Source organism: Protopterus annectens, chromosome 14.part0 (genome assembly GCF_019279795.1).
Source record: "Protopterus annectens isolate FY-2018-M chromosome 14.part0, PAN1.0, whole genome shotgun sequence".
Taxonomy (NCBI): Eukaryota; Metazoa; Chordata; order Ceratodontiformes; family Protopteridae; genus Protopterus; species Protopterus annectens.
Genome location: NC_056748.1, coordinates 281,379,997 through 281,399,524, shown reverse-complemented (window position 1 = coordinate 281,399,524; position 19,528 = coordinate 281,379,997). Strand labels below are relative to the sequence as shown.

The 19,528-nt window shown below is 43.1% G+C and overlaps 1 protein-coding gene across 5 annotated transcripts in view; it reads left to right on the top strand.

Annotated features, from left to right (window-relative positions):
- The window catches only part of GBF1 (golgi brefeldin A resistant guanine nucleotide exchange factor 1), a 4,751,435-nt gene that overhangs the window by 3,239,802 nt on the left and 1,492,105 nt on the right, over positions 1–19,528 (top strand). For all 5 annotated transcript variants that reach the window (XM_044055999.1, XM_044056000.1, XM_044055998.1 and 2 more), the window contains one exon: positions 17,694–17,930. In XM_044055999.1, coding sequence (XP_043911934.1) covers positions 17,694–17,930 — 237 coding nt within the window. The remainder of the gene's footprint in view (positions 1–17,693; positions 17,931–19,528) is intronic.

Here is a 19,528-nt window from a genome sequence, read left to right as displayed (position 1 = left end):
ACCAGGTCTGTGTCTACCTCGGTAGCCTTTCAGGCTAGAATCCCAATAGACAACATTTGTGCTGCAACAACATGGGCTTCACCTCACACATTCATTACTCACTACAAATTGGATATTGCTTCTAAGAACAGGTCTTCCTTTGGTTCCACAGTACTCAGGAGCATTTTCCAATGAGCCACCCAAGATGAAGGTGCTAGAGACGCTGTCCCAAGAGTAAGAATGAAGGCGAGATAGGACTACAGTACATAAAGAAGTTTTGTCCTTACCATAACATTCGATGTTTGCAGTCCATCTTGCCTTTAATTCTTACGAACCCTCCCTCCTGCCCTCTCCTTGAAGACCTGACGGAAGAGTGCCTACTGCTTTTTTGTTAGTCGTTTCAATTTGGTTTGTTCTTTGACACTGTATTTTGTTCTTGCAGCAAACAAGATCTGGGGAATAGTGGTGATGCATGATGGGATACCTCGTGGCCAAGAGCCAACAAGAAGTTTTTGAGCTACAGTATGGCCGAGTCGGAGCCGAGGTTCAGCTCCAATCCCAAGAGTAAGAATGAAGGGCGAGATGGACTACAAACATCGAACATTATGGCAAGGACATAACTTCTTTTTTATTCTTCCTCAAATTTTCTTGGACAGGAGTAGTTTACTGGATCTGGCCCAAGGTTTAATTCAGGCTATTCATCATTTTTATAATGTAGTTTCTGGTAAAAAAAGGGATACTTCTTTTTCTGAACATAATCAAGATTCTCAATCTGGACTGAAAGATGAAGGAACAGTTACAGGAATTTCTCCTCAATTTTCTGATTCAGACTCTGAGGAGCTCACTTTCTGTTTTACCATGCGCAAGAGTTCTCTTTCTCTGAGACTTTTTCCAGAATGTGCCAGTGTTTTCAGAGAGGGAATAATGAGGGTTCTCAGTCCCTCAGAAAATACTATGAGCTGTTACAGAAGGATTTTCCAAACCCTTCAGCTATTCCTCCAGATGTCCTTCTATTCATATGCTGCAATATTTAACATAAGGGAGTCTGACTCTAGCGGACTCGTACGTCCAGCCACAGTATCCAAAAGCCTTGATGCTACTGTGAGGTATGAGCAGGAAGAGAGTGCGAGAGTTGACCAGACGAATTGAGAGTATGTTGGAAACACCTTTTTTGTTAAATGTCTAGTTCAGCTTTTGTGTTACATGCATACACTGATGTTCTTCGTGCTTCACTGTTGCAGTCATCACACTTGGGTTATCTGCCTGCAGGTAGCCCTTAGTCAGCCCAAATACCAGAGTCTTGGGATTTCTGCATCGGCTGCTGTCACCTCTTCCATGGCATCAGGGGTATAAGACATGCAGCTGACACCATTACATCAGCTTTTCTTGCCGAGCAGAGCCCGAAACAGAAGCAGTTCACAAGTGCTGGTCGGCTGCATCCTGAAATTTTCATTATTCAAGTTTCAAACCTGAAGTCTTCTAAAGCTAAGTACCCCTTTGGAGATCCTTTTTTCTTGCTCTAACTGATGTCAGAAAAAGTTAACAATTGTCTTGCCTGTGGAAAGCAAATACCTCACAGAGATTTTCATTCTTACTGCATCACCTGTTGAGGCCTAGACCATGATGTTATTCGCTGTCAGTTTTGTGCCTTGTTCAGTGCCTGAACTATTCGTCATCGGGCTATCTTGGTCACTAAATTCTTTCGTTCTCATTCTCCGTATTCCGAAATGGCTTCGTTAAGCCATCCGACTAATGATCTTCTGAAGAAAACATAAGGATAAAGACAGAGACACAGACCACATAGGTCCAAAACTGCCGAGGATGCTTCCATTAAACTAGTCGCCAGTCCTCCGGTACTCAGTGAGGCACTTTCGCAGCCCCTGATACCTGCTTCTACAGATTCGCAGGCTTCTACTGAGATCCATTCGGAGTCCAGTATGCCGCGAGGTGGTGCTTCGACTATGGAACCTACGGATGTCTCTACCTTGGATGGTTCTGGAGCCGCTGTGCAGGCACTGGCTTCTGAGGTTGTATTCAGACCTTCCGATGTTCGTATTAAACCGACTACTTCATTTTTGACTAAAACTTCCGAATTTCTCAGGCCCAGAGTTTGCACTACGCCTAGGAAACCGACGACCAAAGCACATTTTGAAGCTCCCATGCCACAGAAACAAATGCTTAGAATGGCTGAAGACCTTATTACTTTAATCAGGGGAAGCCAGCCTTCCCCCTCTAAAAGACATAGAATTGATTTTCCTTCTGATTCTACAGATCATGAGTCCAATGACTCTGACCCCTCTGATTACCAGGACATTTCCTTATCTACCTATGAGGATTTAGTTGCAGAGGATTCCATTCCCTCTGCCTCCCCCCAGAGGACTTTTCTTTCGGTGAAACCCTGCATACCCTAACAGAGCATTTCTGCTGGGAATGCCAGGATTACCCTCAGTCCAAAAAGAGACCCAGGGAATTTTTATACTTGCCTCAGCATAGGCCTCTAGCTTATACCCCTGTCCTAGATATTGTAGATGTCTTCATGGAATCAAGTCTTACCTTTGATACTTTACCTCCAGCTCCTGGAAAGCCTGACAGGTACTACAGAGTACCTGACTCTCCAAATTTCTCTTTAAAAATCCTACTGTGGATCCAGAAACTATTTCCCAGAGACCTAAAGGTATTAAGGCTACTACATCCAAAAATCCTTCCCCTTCGGGCAGGGATTCTAGGGCTTTAGACAGATGGGGTAAGAAGGTATATACCTCTGCAACTCTTGCTTTCAGGGCTTTAAATTGCCAGTTTCACATGTTGAAGTACCAGCAACATATTATGGAACTAATTAAACAAAAAATGTTGTTGATTCCTGATTGTGCAGAGAATAAAGATTTACAAGAGTTAATGCATTCTGCAAACCAAGTTGGTAAACATACTTTGCAGTGTGGTTTCGATGCCTTAGAAGCATCTTGCAAGGCTGCTGTCACTGGGTCTGTTCAGAGAAGGCATGCTTGGCTGAAGGAACAAATTTTGCCAGACCATGTCAATGGAGTGCTCCCACGTCACAAACAGGGAGTGGTAAGTCACCCTCTAATGGAAAAAGTTCACAATGACTTGTTCTTCATCCTTCCCAGCCATGCCCAAGTACTTGCACCCCTTGGAGGAAAACTCGCCCTGCATGCAAAAAACTGGGAATACATTACCCAGGAATGATGGGTCTTAAACATTGTACCCAGAGATACAGATTCTACTTCCACTCACTGCCAACCCCAAGCGGATTGCCAGACCTTCCTCCAAACCAGTGGGCAGAGGCTCAAAAGAAAGTACTTTCTCTTCACAGTATTAGGGCTATTCAACCTGTTCCAACAGAGCAAAGGGGACAGGGTTTCTACTCCAGACTGTTCCTGGTGCCCAAGAAAGAGAACTCTTGACACCCCATCCTGGATCTGTGAATTCTCAACACCTTCCTGGTGGTACCACAGTTCAAAATGCTTACACTCCAACAGTTGCTTCCTATGCTAGCCAATGACTCCTAGCTGGTCACCCTAGACTTAAAAGAAGCTTATCTGCACATCCCCTTAAGGGAATCTTGCAGGAAATATCTATGTTTCAGGGCAGGCTGTATGCACTATCAGTTCTCTGCACTTCCCTTTGCCTTATCTCCTGCACCCAGGGTATTCACAGAGTGCCTGGCTCCAGCCATTGCATACTGCAGGCATAGAAACATTCAAATTTATCCATACTTGGATGATGGTTACTTATTAGAAAATCGAAGTTGCACAACTTTGAATACCATATGGTCGACACCATATGATCGAAGTTCTGTAACTTCAAAATGAAAAAAAAAACAAAACAAAGACAATGTACCCTGATGGGTTAAAGCAGGGGGGCAAGCCCCCCTGCACCCCCACACCCCCCATTACTTAAATATACCAACTCCAAGATCGCACTTTAATGCACTACCTTTCCTACACTGTAGTGCGATCTCGGAGTTGGTATATTGAAGTAGCGGGGTGTGTGAGGAACGCAGCCCCCCATGTGGGGGGTACAGGGGGGCTTGCCCCCTTGCCTACACCCTTTACTTTTTCTTTTTTTGTTTTTTATGTTCATTTTGAACATTTCGAATTTTCAGTTGTTCAATCATTAAAGGTCGACCTTTACTGATTCGAACAATTGAAAATTCAGTGTTCCAATAGGGACTCTTTGACGATTGCCTGATTCAGGCGGACAGTCAGGAATTGCTACTTCAGCACTTGCCATTTGTAAAGAGACTCCTAACTTCTCTGGGTTATACCATCAACGAAAAGAAATCACATTTGGTACCCAGCCAACAAATTGTGTTCCTGGGAGCAAGCTTGAACACAACTTCCCAGATGGTATTCCTCACTCCAGAAAAGGTTTATTTGACAAATTACTTCAAACCACTGGCCACCCAAACCCAGCTATCTGCAAGAAAAATACTGCAAGCCCTAGGGTTCATGGCCTCATGCATTCTCCTAATTCCATATGCAAGAATGCATATGAGGAAACGTCAATGGTACTTAAAAAGTCTCTGGTGTCAACATTCTCAGGACCTGGAAACAGTGATTCCTATCATTCCTTGCCTAAGAACAGAGTTCCTTTGGTGGGCAGAAGCCTGCAACCACAACAAGGGACTCCCTTTCACTCAACCCCCCCCCCGCCACCAGACCCTGACAACAGATGCATCAGACTATGCATGGGGGGGCTCACATGGCAGGCAAATGCATTCAAGGCAAATAGAGCCCAGGACAAATGCACCTGTATGTCAATCAAAAAGAAATGTTAACTGTACAGGATGCACTGACAGCCTTCAAATACCTTATCCTTCCAGGACAACAACTGATAAAGACAGACAACACCACAGTCATGTGGTACATAAACAAGCAGGGGGGGACTCATTCCTACCCACTCTGCAGGTTAGCCATGGCTCTGTGGAACACAGCCTTGAGCAACCAAGTGCACCTGCAAGCTCAGTTCCTGCCAGGTAAAGAAAATTCACTGGCAGACAATTTAAGCCGCAATCTAATGGACCCACACGAGTGGAAACTGGAAACCAACACATTCAAGCTTCTCATCCACTGGTGGGGAACACCAGAGTTGGACCTCTTTGCTTCCCCCAAAACCATCAATTGAGCCAATTTTGCACCAGAACTCCCCATAACCTAGCATGGAAAGTGGATGCCCTTTCCTTTACATGGGAAAACCTCTCTATCTATGCCTTTCCCCCTCTGCCCCTCCTCTCGAAAGTACTACTCAAGATCAAACAGGACAGGCCAAGGACAATCCTGATTGCACCAGACTGGCCACGCCAGCACTGATACCACGTTTACGCAGTCTGACAGCAGTGCCACCATGGCACCTGCATCAGACCCCCTCTCTGCTGTCCCAGCCTGACTTATTCCCTGAATGCATCACCACCAACCCTCAGCAAACAGGTGCTGGATGTCATCCTTGAGGCCAGGAGGCCTAATACTAGGAAATCCTATTCAGAAAAGTGGAAAAGATACTGCTCTTGGCGCCAGTCTCAGAGTAAGGACACAACCATGCCCACCTTACTTCATATCCTAGATTATCTAGCAGAACTGCTCCACAAAGGCCTATCCTTCTCTTCAATTAAGTTTCATGTCTCTGCCATCTCAGCTCATTACTATACTGAGCGACCTCTCTTTTCTCACTCTCTGGTCAAACAGTTCCTGAGAGGAGCTAACAATTTAAGACCCCCTGAAGAGAGCTTCCACTCCTTCCTGGAACCTTAACTTTGTACTAGAGAAGCTGACGTTTCCCCCTTTTGACCCTGCTGCCACAGCAGAGTTAAAATTCCTCTCTTGGAATACAGCCTTACTTCTAGACATCACTTCAGCAAGAAGAGTGTCTGAGTTGCAGGCCCTTATGGCCGTGGAACCCTTCATTATCTTCCATGCAGACAGGGTTTCCCTCAGGACTAACCCATCATTTATGCCCAAGGTGGTATCCAGTGTGGCTGTAAACCAATCCATCCATTTACCAGCCTTTTTTTCCTAATCCTCAGAATAAAGGGGAAAGGATCCTGCACTCCTTGGATGTGTACAGACAGCTTAGGTTCTGCCTTGACAGGACTAAACCTTTCAGAAAATCTGACCAGCTGCTAGTCAGCTTTGCTACAGGGGCAGAGGGCAATGCCATTTCAAAGCAAACCATCTCCAGATGGATAGCATACTTTATCAATTTCTGCTACAAACAGCATGGAAAACCTACCCCACAAGGGAACAGAACCAATTCCAATAGGGCTGCATCAACCTCTACAACATTTCTCAGGGGAGTCCCTACCAGGGACATCCTGGAAGCTGTAACCTAGAGTTCTGTACACACCTTCACCAAGCATTACCATTTAACTATCTTTTCTAAATCTAGAGCTGGATTTGCTACAGCAGTCTTATAAGGCCTGCTAGCCAGCCCTAACACTTCTTGACTGCCTCCACCGTTCCTCAGCTTTGGGAATCAACCCAAGTGTGATGACTGCAACAGTGAAACATGAAGAACGTAGTACAGCTTTGTACACTTACCATAAATGTAGATGTTCGAGTGTATTCACTGTTGCAGTCCTGGTTACCTTCCCTCCAGCCCCCTGACTTATCTATACTTTCTATCTATGCTCTTTTTTGGCCATACCTTATGGCAATGGTATTTACTTTTTACTGGAGGTGTTCCACACCGTGTAATTGCTTCCTATTTTGGGGGCTCCTGACATCTGGGGCAAGAAAAACTGATGTAATGGCATCGGCTGCATGTTTTCTACCCCTGACGACCTGATGTCATGGAAGAGCCGACAGCATCCGATGCAGAAATTCCAAGACTCTGGTATTCAGCCCGACTGAGGGCTACCTGCAGGCAGATAACTCAAGTGTGATGACTGCAACAGTGAATACACTCGAACATCTACATTTATGGTAAGTGTACACAACTGTACTTTTGAGAGGTTGAACTTTTATGTAGTTGTTTCGTGTCATATCCATTTGTGCCTATATCACATCTTATAAAACTTGTTTTATTGAAAATCCTCAAAAAAAAAAAAAAACATAAAAGCTATTAATTTAATACTAGCACACAAAACTATATACATCTTTAAATATTGAAGTTTTACTTTCCTAACAGGAACAGATTTCCCAAGCTGACAGTCTCGCACACATAGACTTAAGTTAACCTAAAAGAAAGGTTATCGATACTAAGATGCATGGTGCAACCAGTGCTTCTGCTAAGTGCTGACTGTTTTGATCTCATCTTTATAGCTCTCCATCTGGGAAAACCCATGAATGCTTTCAGAGAACATTATCTCCTAGCCAGTTTCTCTTTTCTTCCCCCCCCCAGCCAATCACTCTCTTCCAGACTGTAACCAGTTTATCTTGATCAGATTGTCTCCATGGAGGCATGAGACGCCGTCAGTCAGTTTCTGTTTATCAGATCATTACCATTGAGATAGGAGGGTCAGATATAGAATTGGTACTAAGCATATATTCATTTGCTAGATAATATAATATTCAACATTCTTTTTCACTTACTTGCTTTCTCTTAAAACTTGTTACTAAATCAATCTAAGGTCCTTAATCTACTCATTCCCCCATGCAAGAATGAGAAAAAGCACATTATTTTTTTTCATATGTCATGCTTTTTAACCAGGCTTTTTTTTCATTTCAATACCTACATTTATTAAAACTGAACAAGAAAAAACAGGGAAGAGAGATTTTTAACTTAGTTAACTTTCTCCCCTCTCTTCCCCTCCCCAAAGCATTTTCTGAACGTTAATGCCATGAAGTAGGGCATATACTTTCAAGTCCCCCACAAGTCCAACAAATTCTGAAAATGTCTATTATTTCCAGATTTCCTTGTGTCATATTTCACAAATATAATTATTGCATTGTAATCCCACATGAGTTTACTGGTTTTATTACTGTTGTTCTCCATCGCCCAAATCCTGTCTCTGCATCATTTCCAAAGTACTCTCAATTTTTTCTAGTCAACTCTTAAACACCCTTCTTTCTCTCCATTTTCCATTGAAATAATGGAAAAGGTTTCAGAGGTACAGTCTCTCTCTGGTCATTATTACCAGCGGAACAAGAAGCAGACTCTCCTTCCATTTCACAGCTCACTTTTTGTTGGACAAACTTATGCATTTCCTCCTTAGCATGCACTTCATCAAAAAATGATTTTTTTCCTCCAAGGAAGAATACCTTAGACAGCTTGGGTACAGCAGTTTGAATCTCTCACCTGTGAATCGACATTGTCTGAAAAGTGGAATTAATTTACTTCTCTTTTGCCTGATGTACAATGAGTATCATTCTCCACAAACAATCTGCTGTCTCCCACTTTTAATATCTTGTCCTTCTACCAAAGTTTTGTCAGAATCAACTCCTGCTGCTAGGATTGCATCTTTACTATTAAAGGACTAGGTTGCTTTCTTATAGCTAGGTTTGGAGCATACAGACGATATGCATTTTCCACTAACAACCCCTGCTGTGGAATACCAGTCCAGTTGCTTATTTGTGCTTTCATAAAATTAATGCACTCTGTTTCTTCCAGGTTCTCTGGTATTGCTGAAAATCTCAGGTTTTCCCTATGTGCTCTGTCCTCTAATTCTATTATTTTTTGAAACATTTCTTCCTGAGCAGTCTCATATTCAGCCAGTCTTTTCTTCATTTCGACCTCTGATTTTTTTGCAGCTTTATCACCTCATCTGAATATTTGTTTAATGCGTCTTCCATTTTTCCAGCCTTTTGTTGTTTGTTGATATATTCTTATCAGTGTTTTGTTTATTTTAACCAGGTCTGTATGCAGTTCTTATATCTTTGTGTAAGTTATTATAAGTCATGTCTGAAGGTTGCATTGCTTTTTGCTGAACAGCTGCAGAACTTTCCCCAGTCAGTTTTTCTTCCTCACTTTTTTGTAGCTGAGTTTTTCCAGATGATCTGTATTTCTTTATTCCTGGCATCCAGGCAGTGCATGTACTGATCATTGTGGTGACTCTCTTCTGGCCAAGGCAACAGTAGTTCTCCCTCCTTTTGGAAATGGCCAGAGACAACTACCACAAGCTTTCTCATAGAATGGATCTACTCACTCAAGATCAGGGGTGTTTGAAACACCCTGACCCCAATCAACTTCATCTTACTACTTCGATGATAGAGTTTTAATTCCCTTTAGGCTCCTGTTTACTGAGAGCGTGTAGCAGTACTAATGGAGGCAAGAAAGCTACTGCTAGAAAATCATGTATTAGCAAATGGGAAATGATTTTAGTTAGTGTCAACAGCATAATCTGCAATCGTTCAGGGCTAGTATATCTATAGTTTTACAGTAATTGTGAGAGTTACCATTCTGTTGCCATTCTTACTTCTCTGTCAAGGCTCATTTATCATTAATTTTAGCATGTCTGCCCATGGATCCTCCTCTTTCAATGCGTTCTTATGTTAAAATGTCTTTGAAAGGGGATTTGCATAAGAGGCTTCCAACAAAAACTGGTGGTCCCCTCCTTGGGATTTTAATTTTGTGTTAGAGAAGCTTAACACGTGTGCCTTTTTCCAACTAATTTGGCGGACTTGGTTCTTAACATGGAAAACTGGTTTACTGATTGCTCTGACTTCTGCAAGAAGAGTATCTTGTATTACTAGCTCTTATGGTGAGCCAAACCTATCTTGTTGTCTATAGAGACAGGATTTCTTTGAAAACTAATCCTTTTTATGCTTACAGTGATGATCGAGTTTACTTTAGACTAAACTATCCATCTCTCTATTTTCTTTCCTTAACCTGCGAATGAGGGAGAAAGGACACTTCATACCTTGGATTCCTGCAGATAACTCAGGTGCTGTCTTTACAGAACTAAATATTTCGGGTCTTCATACCAGTTTTTTTATTTCTTGTGAGGGTGACAAGAAGGGAAAACCTGTGTCAAAACTGATAATTTTCAAACAGTTGTCTCGGGCTATTACCATAACAGTAGATGTTCGAATGATCACTGCTGCAGTAGCTGCTCCCACCATCCTCCATGGTTTTTTTTTGGTGTGTGGACATTTATATTTTTGTTGTTGTTGCTGTTCAGAGCAATATCCCGTTAGGGCTCAGTCTCCCTCTCTCCGTTGACATGAAAGTTGTGAAGGGTTTAGCACAGAAACCTGTCTTTTTAGACAGCTCAGCTTGAGCTAACTGTTTGGGTGCATGGAAGGTGCTCTGAAGCTTTGAATGATGATCTGCAATTATGTCCTTGGCAGGATGTACCCCATATTGTTAATGGTCATTCAAACATTTACTGTTATGTTACGTTTACTTACACAAATGTACTTTCCTAACAAAACTGTATTTTGCCATGCAGACACTTTCCAAGATTGCTGAATGTGTTGTCTTTCCATCAGCTGGTCAGCTGAGAGTTGGGAAGTACTTCGGTCAAAGGCCACTCCACCTGGGAAATGACTGTCTACAGTGCTTGCTTCAAGAATGTCTCTCTTTAGGCATTTGTGTTTGGCCATTTCTTCCTCATTGCATATATTTTAACTTGTGTTGTTGTGAATAGGACTACAGGTATCATACCACTTTTTTGAAGTTGGTACTGAAGGAGTCAGCTGTCTAAGCTGTGTGCTTGTACAGATGTCCTTCAAGAATGCAACTGCAGTCATAACATATGGGTTGTCCTGCCTCAGGCAGCCCTCGGTCGGCCGGATTCCAAAGTCTGGGTCCGACGTCGGCTGATGTCGCATTTCTCTCCGACGTCAGAGCGGCTGGAGTATATAAGCATCAGCCGACGCCATCTTCTTCAGTCTTTCTTGCCGCGCAGTGCCCGAAGCAGAAGCAGTTCGCAAGTGCCAGTCGGTCAGCTCCTGTCTTCTTCGAATCCGAAGTCATCATAAAAGCTAAGTACCCCGTTGGGGATCTTTTCTTGCCTCAGCCGATGTCAGAAACTACTGAAAAAGTGAATAATTGTTTGTCTTGTGGTAAACAAATACCTCATAAGGATTTCCACTCTTACTGCCTTCCTTGCCTTGGCCCAGACCACGACGTCTCGGCCTGTGCCGCCTGTGCTCGCTTCAATAAGCGCACTCTCAGGCGCTGGGCAGAGTTCGCTGAAGACTTTTTCGGCGAAAAATTCGATTATACAATGCCGTCGGAACTACCGACATCGCAAACTCCTAAGAAACGAAAAGACCGGGACCGACATCCTCGGCCCGCATCTTCCACCGACACCACGCCAAAACCAACCGCGAGTGCCCCGGTTCCCTCTGAGGCGGTTATTTCACCACCCCGAACCGAAGACACCACATTACCGATACCGGAGACCACACCGACGCCAGTTATTGATTTTCCTCCGGATACTGAAACCGAGGAAATGCCCGAGACCATTGCTGTAGATAAGGTCACTCCTGCACGTGGAGCTGCTAGGCCTCCCATGTCCATGTCTATCCAGGCCTACACACGTGCTAAGGCAGCCAGCAAGACCAAGCACCTTACTGCTAAGGCCTTACCTCAGCCTACTCCTGAAACACAAATCATGACTATGGCCGCAGATTTAATTTCCATGATCAGAGGTTCCCAGGCCCATCCTGAGAGAGGATCCCAGCCTCCTCCTGATAAGAGGCCCAGGGTTGATCCCTCTGACCAGAAATGCTGGCAGTAATGTATGCCATCGAGGCCTTTCGCCTTTCAGATGAAGATTATGAGGACTCTGTTCACTCCGATAGCCAGGAAGAGCCCTTCTAGACCTATGAGGACTCAGATGCAGAGGACTCCATACCCTCGGCCTCCCCTCCTGGGGATATTTCTTTTGGGGAAGTTCTGCATTCCATGAGGGAGCATTTTAAGTGGCAAGGCCAGGAATATTCTGATTCCAGAAAGCGCCTTCGAACCTTCCTTAAAAAGCCACAACACAGGCCCTTAGCTATACCTCCTGTGCTTGATGTTTTGGATGATCTATACTCTGACTCCAGTGTTACCCCTGATACTCTTCCTCCTGCTCCTGCCAAGCCGGACAGATACTATAGGGTCCCAGAAACACATTCTCATTTCTTTAGGGCCCATGCTGTTGATTTAGAAACAATTTCTCAGGGACCGAAAGGGGTTTCAGCTACCACCTCCAAAAATCCTTTGCCTTCCAACAGGGAAGCTAGGTCATTAGAGAGATGGGGGAAGAAGGTTTACACCTCCACTACTTTATCTATGAGAGCACTCAATTGTCTCTTTCATATGTTTCAATATCAGGATTACCTGTTGGATGATTTACAGAAAACTCTGGCCTCTCCTGAACCTTTAGATAGGAAGTCTTTGCAGGAGGCTGTACATAATTCTCAGCAAGTTAGCAGTCACTTTCTGCAGTGTGGATATGATGCATTGGAAGCTTCATGTAGGGCAGCTATGACAGGGGCGGTCATTCGTAGACATGCATGGTTAAAAGAACAACCGCTACCAGATCACGTTAAGGCAAAACTTCTTGATGCACCCTTGGAAAAGAATAAGTTTTTTGGTGCTGATGCTAAAGATGTGTTAAAGTCCATTGAGGAAAAAGCCAAGTCAGTTCAGACAGTCAAAGATTTCCTCCAGGTTCAGCCACCCAGATTCAGCAGGAATTGGCCTTCTAAAAACTGGTCCTTCCCTAATCCTGAAAGATTTCAAAGGGGCAAAAACAGGCGTGGCCGAGGAAGAGGACAATACTGAGGTTCCTACAGGGGACGATAATGGCAACCAGCAAACCAAAGAAGTGACACAGGGGTCTCTCCTGCCCCACAGGGACAATCTCAATGACTTTCCTCTACTTCCGCTGACCAAGGAGCAAATAGAAGCTCCTTTGGGCGGAAAATTATCTCTGTTTTCAGACAATTGGCACAGATTGACAAAGGACAAATGGATTTTGGACATTATAGACCAAGGTTACAGGTTCCACTTTCATACCTTGCCAAGAAAACAAGGCATGCCAAACCTACCACAAAACCAGAGGGCAGAGGCTATCAAGCAAATTTCTCTGCTTGCTCAGATCAAAGCAATAGAAAAAGTTCCACAACAAGAACAAAGCCAGGGGTTTTATTCAAGACTGTTCCTTGTTCCAAGAAAAGAAACTCAGTGGAGACCAATACTGGATTTGTCCGCATTAAACACTTTTCTCATAGTACCAAAGTTCAAAATGCTGACTCTACAGCAACTCCTTCCCATGCTGGGCAAGGGGTCTTGGCTGGTTACTCTGGACCTCAAGGAGGCATACCTGCATGTCCCTATCAGACACAGCTGCAGAAGATACCCCAGATTTCTTGCAGGGCCAGAGCATTATCAATTCTCAGCATTGCCATTTGGCTTATCTACTGCGCCCAGAGTATTCACGAAATGCCTGGCTTCAGTAATTGCTCATTGCAGGCTCCAGGGGATCCAAATTTACCCGTACCTGGACGACTGCCTCATACAAGCGGATGACAAACTGATTTTGACAAAAAACTTGAATTATGTCATACAATTGCTACAGGCTCTGGGATACACAGTCAACTTCCAAAAGTCAAGACTTCAGCCATCCCAGCAAATAACCTCTCAAATGGCTTACCTGACAGAAGACAAGCAAAAGAAGTTAACCCAATATTTCAAAGGTTTGGCAAAGCTCACCCAGATGACTGCAAGGAGATTCCTACAGGCCCTGGGTTACATGGCATCCTGCATTCTCCTGGTTCCATTAGCAAGACTACACATGAGAAAGCTTCAATGGTACCTAAAAAGCTTATGGTCTCAACATAGCAACAACCTAGAGGCAACCATACCGCTCATTCCATGCCTACAAAAGGAATTTCTATGGTGGGCCTCGGTAAGCCAGGCAAACACAGGTATGTCGTACAAAAAACGTCAGATAACACGGACCATGACCACGGACGCCTCAGACCTTGGATGGGGGGCGCACATGGAAGGCAGATGTATTCAAGGACAATGGTCTCCAAAGGAAACACATCTGCATATCAACCAAAAAGAAATGCTGGCAGTAATGTATGCCATCGAGGCCTTTCGACGACAACTTCAGCAAGGCCACCTGCTAATACGGACAGACAACACCACAGTGATGTGGTACATAAACAAGCAGGGGGGCACCCATTCTTACCCCCTTTGCAGACTGACAATGCATCTTTGGGAAAAATCACTGAGCCTAAACATACAGTTGCAATCCCAGTTTGTTCCAGGCAAAGACAATGTGCTGGTGGACAGCCTAAGCAGGAATTTCCTAGACCCCCACGAGTGGAGGTTACATCCAGAAATCTTCATACGACTCACCTCGACATGGGGCAGGCCAGAAGTAGACCTATTTGCCTCCCACCTCAATCATCATCTACAAAAGTTCTGTTCAAGGATATATCATCCACAAGCATGGAAAACAGATGCTCTCTCATTCAACTGGAACTTCCTAAAAATCTATGCTTTACCACCTCTGCCACTGATGACCACAGTATTACTAAAGATCAAAGCAGAGAAGCCCAAGGGGATCCTAATAGCTCCAGACTGGCCAAGACAACACTGGTACCCACTACTACGGAGCATATGTCACAACAAAAAGTGGGCCCTTCCCCAATGGCCCCAACTTTTGACTCAACACAACTCCAAGACAGTACATCCCAACATTCAGATGCTGCAGCTAACAGCTTGGGAGATCCCATGAATAACCTCAATCTATCACTCTCCAAGGAAGTTCAGCAGATACTAACAGAAGCCCGAAGACCATCCACCAGAAAGGTTTACTCAGGAAAATGGAAGAGATTCAGTATTTGGAATACCAGCAAGGGTCATGATGCATCATTATTGAACATCCCACTCATCCTGGAATATTTGGCAGATATGCTACAGAATGGACTCTCATATTCTTCCATAAAAATACATGCTTCAGCTATTTCAGCTAGATACAACACTGATCCACCTGTGTTTTCACATCCTTTGTTAAGGCAATTCCTTAGGGGAATCAAGAATATAAAGCCACCAAGAAAGGCTCCAGTACCAGCTTGGGACCTCAACTTTGTCCTAGAAAAACTGACTCTACCTCCCTTTGAGCCAGCAGCTTCTGTGGACTTACAATTTCTCTCATGGAAGACAGCTTTCCTGTTGGCAATTACCTCAGCAAGAAGGGTTTCGGAATTACAGGCCCTAATGGCAATACCACTATTCATAACCTTTCACAGAGACAGGGTCTCCCTACGAACCAACCCTACCTTTCTGCCAAAAGTGGTATCTAGGGTTTCTTTAAATCAAGCAATTCACCTGCCTACTTTCTTTCCCAATCCTGTGAACAAAGGGGAAAGACTGTTGCATACCTTGGACATTCACAGACAACTTCGCTACTACCTGGACAGAACCAAGACCAGTAGGAAGTCTGATCAGCTTTTTGTAGCTTACGCCCCTGGAGTACAAGGAAAAGCAATTTCCAAACAGACTATTTCAAAATGGATTGGACATTGCATCAGATTCTGTTATTCCTTCCATGGAAAGAGTGTACCAGTCAATGTCAGACCACACTCCACCAGAGCTACAGCCACCTCTACAGCATTCTTAAGAGGGGTGCCTACAAAAGACATTCTAGAAGCTGCTACATGGAGCTCCGTGCATACATTCTCCAAACACTACAACCTCCCTTTATATTCCAGATCCAGAGCAGGCTTTGCTTCGGCAGTCCTGCAGGGATTGATAGCTACACCATCCCTTTCTTAGAGCATACCACCTCCCCCAGCTAAGCTATGGTATTCAACCCATATGTTATGACTGCAGTTGCATTCTTGAAGGACATAGTACAGTTTTGTACCTACCATAAATGTAGATGTCCGATAGATATGCAACTGCAGTCGGGTTTTCCCTCCCTCCTTCCCCTCTATGCCTTGGGTCCACTCCTATCCCTATCATCCTTAGCTGGGGATATCTGTTATGGTGTATCTGTTTATTGCTTATTTATTGTCTGGAAACCTATGTTTGTCTTCCAATTTGATTACAGCCTTCCTTGGAGGGCACCTGGCATTTGGGGCAAGAAACACTGAAGAAGATGGCGTCGGCTGATGCTTATATACTTCAGCTGCTCTGACGTCGGAGAGAAATGCGACATCAGCCGACGTCGGACCCAGACTTTGGAATCCGGCCGACCGAGGGCTGCCTGAGGCAGGACAACCCATATGTTATGACTGCAGTTGCATATCTATCGGACATCTACATTTATGGTAGGTACAAAACTGTACTTTTTCTAGCTTCTTCCATAGTGGTTGTTACTGCTTGGGATCCTTCCCAATGAAGGAGCTGTCAAGAGGAGTGTTTGATGTTAAATTTAACAGGTATGTTGGTGTGAGAGGGCCTTTCTTAATAGGTCCAGAATATTCTTGGTGTTTTCCCTTGTGAATAATCTACCTGCTGCACATTTTGAAATCCCAAGTAAGTTACCAAGAGTTTATTTTTATATATGCCCAAAGTTGCATCTTACTACCTCACCATCCATCTACACTCATAAAAGTACTGTCCAGGCCAACACGTAAACCCTGCTATTTTTATCTTGCATCTTAACTGCCAAATTCCTTTTGCCTCCTCTTTTTGCCATCTCCTTAACTGTTCTCTTTTTCTATTTCCCTGCCATTTCTCCCTTTTTTAAGCATGCCTACTTCTGTGTTTACATTGGCTTGCTATTAATCAAGCATTTTGCTACCATTGTTTTTATCATTACAGACTGACCTCTTTCACCTTTTTAGTTTTAATTCTAATGCTTTTTCATGCCAAGTGAATTACACAGCTGTTGCATGTTACAGACCATTATGCTTCATCAGATTGTTTTATCTGTAAGCCTGTTGTTAATCTGCTTATATGGTTGGAGCTTTTCTTCCTGGGCCTCCTCTGAAAACGGGTTTCTCTGTATAACCCCGTTAGACCAACCTTGATAACAACATGTAGGTAAGTAAAATAAATAAATAAATGTTACTTTTTAATAGTGTCAAACTTGTGGTGTTTTTTGATTTGCTGGAATGTGTTTGCTGGTTACATAATAGTGAGCTCTGTGCTAAATGTCCATACATAGCCAATACATTTCACAGCATGCTTTGGTGTCAGCAAGTGTACATCCCCAAACATTGGATTTTGCTGAAAAGATGCTGAATTTTAATTGGTGCAAATGGGGTAATCAAGCAGGAGGCCGATAGAGGATTATTTTAGGGGTCAGCTGATAAGATTAGAAATTTTGTGAAATTTGCTTTCTAACCCTCTCAAATTGCAAATCTGCTGGAAGTTAGTTTGTGAGCTTTAACATTTTTAAGTAAACCTGCAGCCTTAGTTTTAGAATAATATATCCAAAACAGTTTGTTTCAAATGACATGTAGATTGTCTTTTCCAAAGTGCAGTATCAGATATCACAGAGTGACATATATGTCAGTCTAAAGGATCAGAGCTTAAATTAGTGAAGTAAATTTCAGGTGATATACCAAATGTATTAGAACTCCTTTTCTGTGAAGTTGACTGATATACCACTTTTAATACTGTGGTCACAGCTGTATTTTTTTTTTAAACATCCCTACCACTATTGCTTTTTTTTCCCATTTTGTAATGTAATCTTTACATTTAAAGGGTAGAGGTGTGGTAGATGAAATAAATAAATCTGTCACAGGTGGCTTGACAATCTTTATAATCAGTAGTCGTCTGCAGAAGTTGGTATGTAAGGCTGGTTAGTAACACAATTATTCTGAGGATATAAAAATGTTTACTTTATTTTTTTGTAGGAATGAAGAAATAGTTATGCCAGAAGAACAGACTGGTCTGGTGAGGGAGAATTATGTATGGAATGTGTTGTTGCATCGTGGGGCTACCGATGAAGGGATCTTTCTTCACATAACTCCTGGCAACTATGACCTTGACCTGTTCACCATGACCTGGGGACCCACTATTGCTGCGTTGTCTTATGTTTTTGACAAGAGCCTTGATGAAAACATCATCCAAAAAGCAATTTCAGGATTCAGGTATAAAAACCAAAAGTCTTAAGTATTAGAAGCTGGTCTAAATGTGCTTCGGAATAGTCATAGCACAGTCATTGCATAAGAAAGCTGTTAACATGTGTATTTTAAATGCTAAAGTAAAGAGCTGAGAGTGAGACTTGTAGAGCTAGGAATGTTTGCTGCCAGAAGTATACATGATACACTTCAGCTGTGAGAAAGTATTATTGCTTTCATGATCAGTTCTGAAAAATAGTATTAAGGAAATGAAATTGAAAATTAATGTTAGAAAGTGTACTGTATTTCCTCATTTTGAAAGTTATCTTTAAAGATATTCAGTAATGAGAACTTCCAGGTTCATAGGTTGGTACTAGGCTATCGGCCCTAGGGCCTATACAAGCCTAGCCATAACAGTTCCCTGGCTATTTCTTACCACAGTATTTACTTCCCTGGACCCCTGTCTAGCAGGGCGACTGACATGATCCCCAGGTTTCAAACAAAAATACTCTGTTGTGTCACAGAGAAGTTTCTTACATGGGCATCTGTATCACTGAGCATGGCCATTTCTAGCATCATCTTTGTATAGACAGAGAAAGCCTGCAGCTTCCCACCTGGAGACATCTCAACCATCATTTATGGTTGTTAGATAAGCCTTTATTTGGAAGCTTAAGGACTTGATCTGATGATGTCATTTTCATTCTTCCTCAATAAATGGTTCAGATCCGACCTTCGGATCCACCTTGGCCACTTTTTCCAGCTCATGGAACACTGGAAATCTTGAGCTCCTCCCCTACCCCCACAATGCAGTAGTCCCCTAACATCCTCATATCTTGTTTGCTGCCTTTGTGTATGGAGATGGTCAGTGCAAACTCTTGGGTAGTAGTGTTCTTGGGTGTATTTTTTCTATTAGCTTATCTGTTTCTTTCTTTAAAAAAACTTTCTGCCTACACAATCCTCCCTTATTTTCTCCCTTTATTTAAAAAAACTTTCTCTTTTCTTTTTCCTATAGGTTACAGTATGGCTGAAAAACCTGGTTTTAAAAAATGTATGGCCTACAATCATAACATTGCATGCTCTGATGCATATTTTAAGTGTGTGTTGTTTAGGCTCGGCACACTTAGATTTTGCTTGTGACATATATAAAGCTTTCAACCCTAGGGTTTTAAATGATCGAAAGAATAAATTGATCTTGAGAGGGTTGCTTCTGTATAAAACTTCTGAAGCAGCATCTAGGGCTCAAACACCTAAAAAAAAAAAAAACTAAGAAAAGTTAAAAAGCATTCCACAAATCCTGCATCTTCCTTGACTCCGGTCTCAGAACCACCTCACAAGGTTTCGAAACCTTTGGATCTGACCGCTTCAGTTCAAAGAAGAAATCTTCGGATTCGTAGTCAGAATTGAATAAATCACTACATATCAGATTTCCTCTGCTCTTGGATCTGGTGTCCTCCCATCTCGCCTTTCCCTTTCTGGACAAGTCTGCCAAACTTTACCATTCTAGAGCTTCATCCATAGCATCTTCCTCTTGTTCCTCCAGAAGTCTGACCAAAGCTGATGTGGACAGGAGAATGAAACTCCTGTTGTCGCAAATTCAAATGGAGGGTTTCCCGACTCCTACCCCATCG